General features: G+C 23.9%; 1 protein-coding gene across 1 annotated transcript in view; it reads left to right on the top strand.

The window, feature by feature from the left end:
* The first annotated feature begins 268 nt into the window (after positions 1-268).
* Positions 269-540, top strand: part of LOC108577351 (exosome complex component RRP42) — a 1,849-nt gene continuing 1,577 nt past the window's right edge. The window contains exon 1 of the mRNA XM_017940528.1: positions 269-283. Coding sequence (XP_017796017.1) covers positions 269-283 — 15 coding nt within the window. The remainder of the gene's footprint in view (positions 284-540) is intronic.

Raw genomic sequence — 540 nt, 5'->3', positions numbered from 1 at the left:
ATATGTTAAAATATTTATATTATACGAATATTTTTGAAATATAAGTAAGTACATATATTTGCACCGTTACCTTGTACGCCACGTACAGCAATGATTTAAGCCTGGTTCAAGTGCGAATTTGTTTAAAAAACTGAAAATTTACGTATGTTCATGTTTCCCTTAATTATTTTCATAATATGTGTGAAAATTTAAGAAAATTATATACATATCATTTATACATATTTATATAAAAAGTGTAAGTAAAATTACTCTACTCATGATATAAACAATGTATCACTTTCATGTACACACATCATGAAGAACACACATCACAAAGAACATATTATTTACTTCTTGTGAATAAATTACTTTTTGATGATAATTACAACAAGAAAAGAATTTTATAATTTATGTAGCTACAGTACTTATTATTATAGTCTTTTTATTAGAGCAAAGAGTAATCATTGTATTTTTTATAGGTTGGGTTAACCTCGTTATTCACAAAATAACAGTCAAGTATAAACAGATTATTTAATTATACTTTATTTTTGAACGTTACTA

This window comes from Habropoda laboriosa, unplaced genomic scaffold (genome assembly GCF_001263275.1).
Source record: "Habropoda laboriosa isolate 0110345459 unplaced genomic scaffold, ASM126327v1 scaffold32, whole genome shotgun sequence".
NCBI lineage: Eukaryota > Metazoa > Arthropoda > Insecta > Hymenoptera > Apidae > Habropoda > Habropoda laboriosa.
This window is presented reverse-complemented; position numbering and strand designations above follow the sequence as displayed.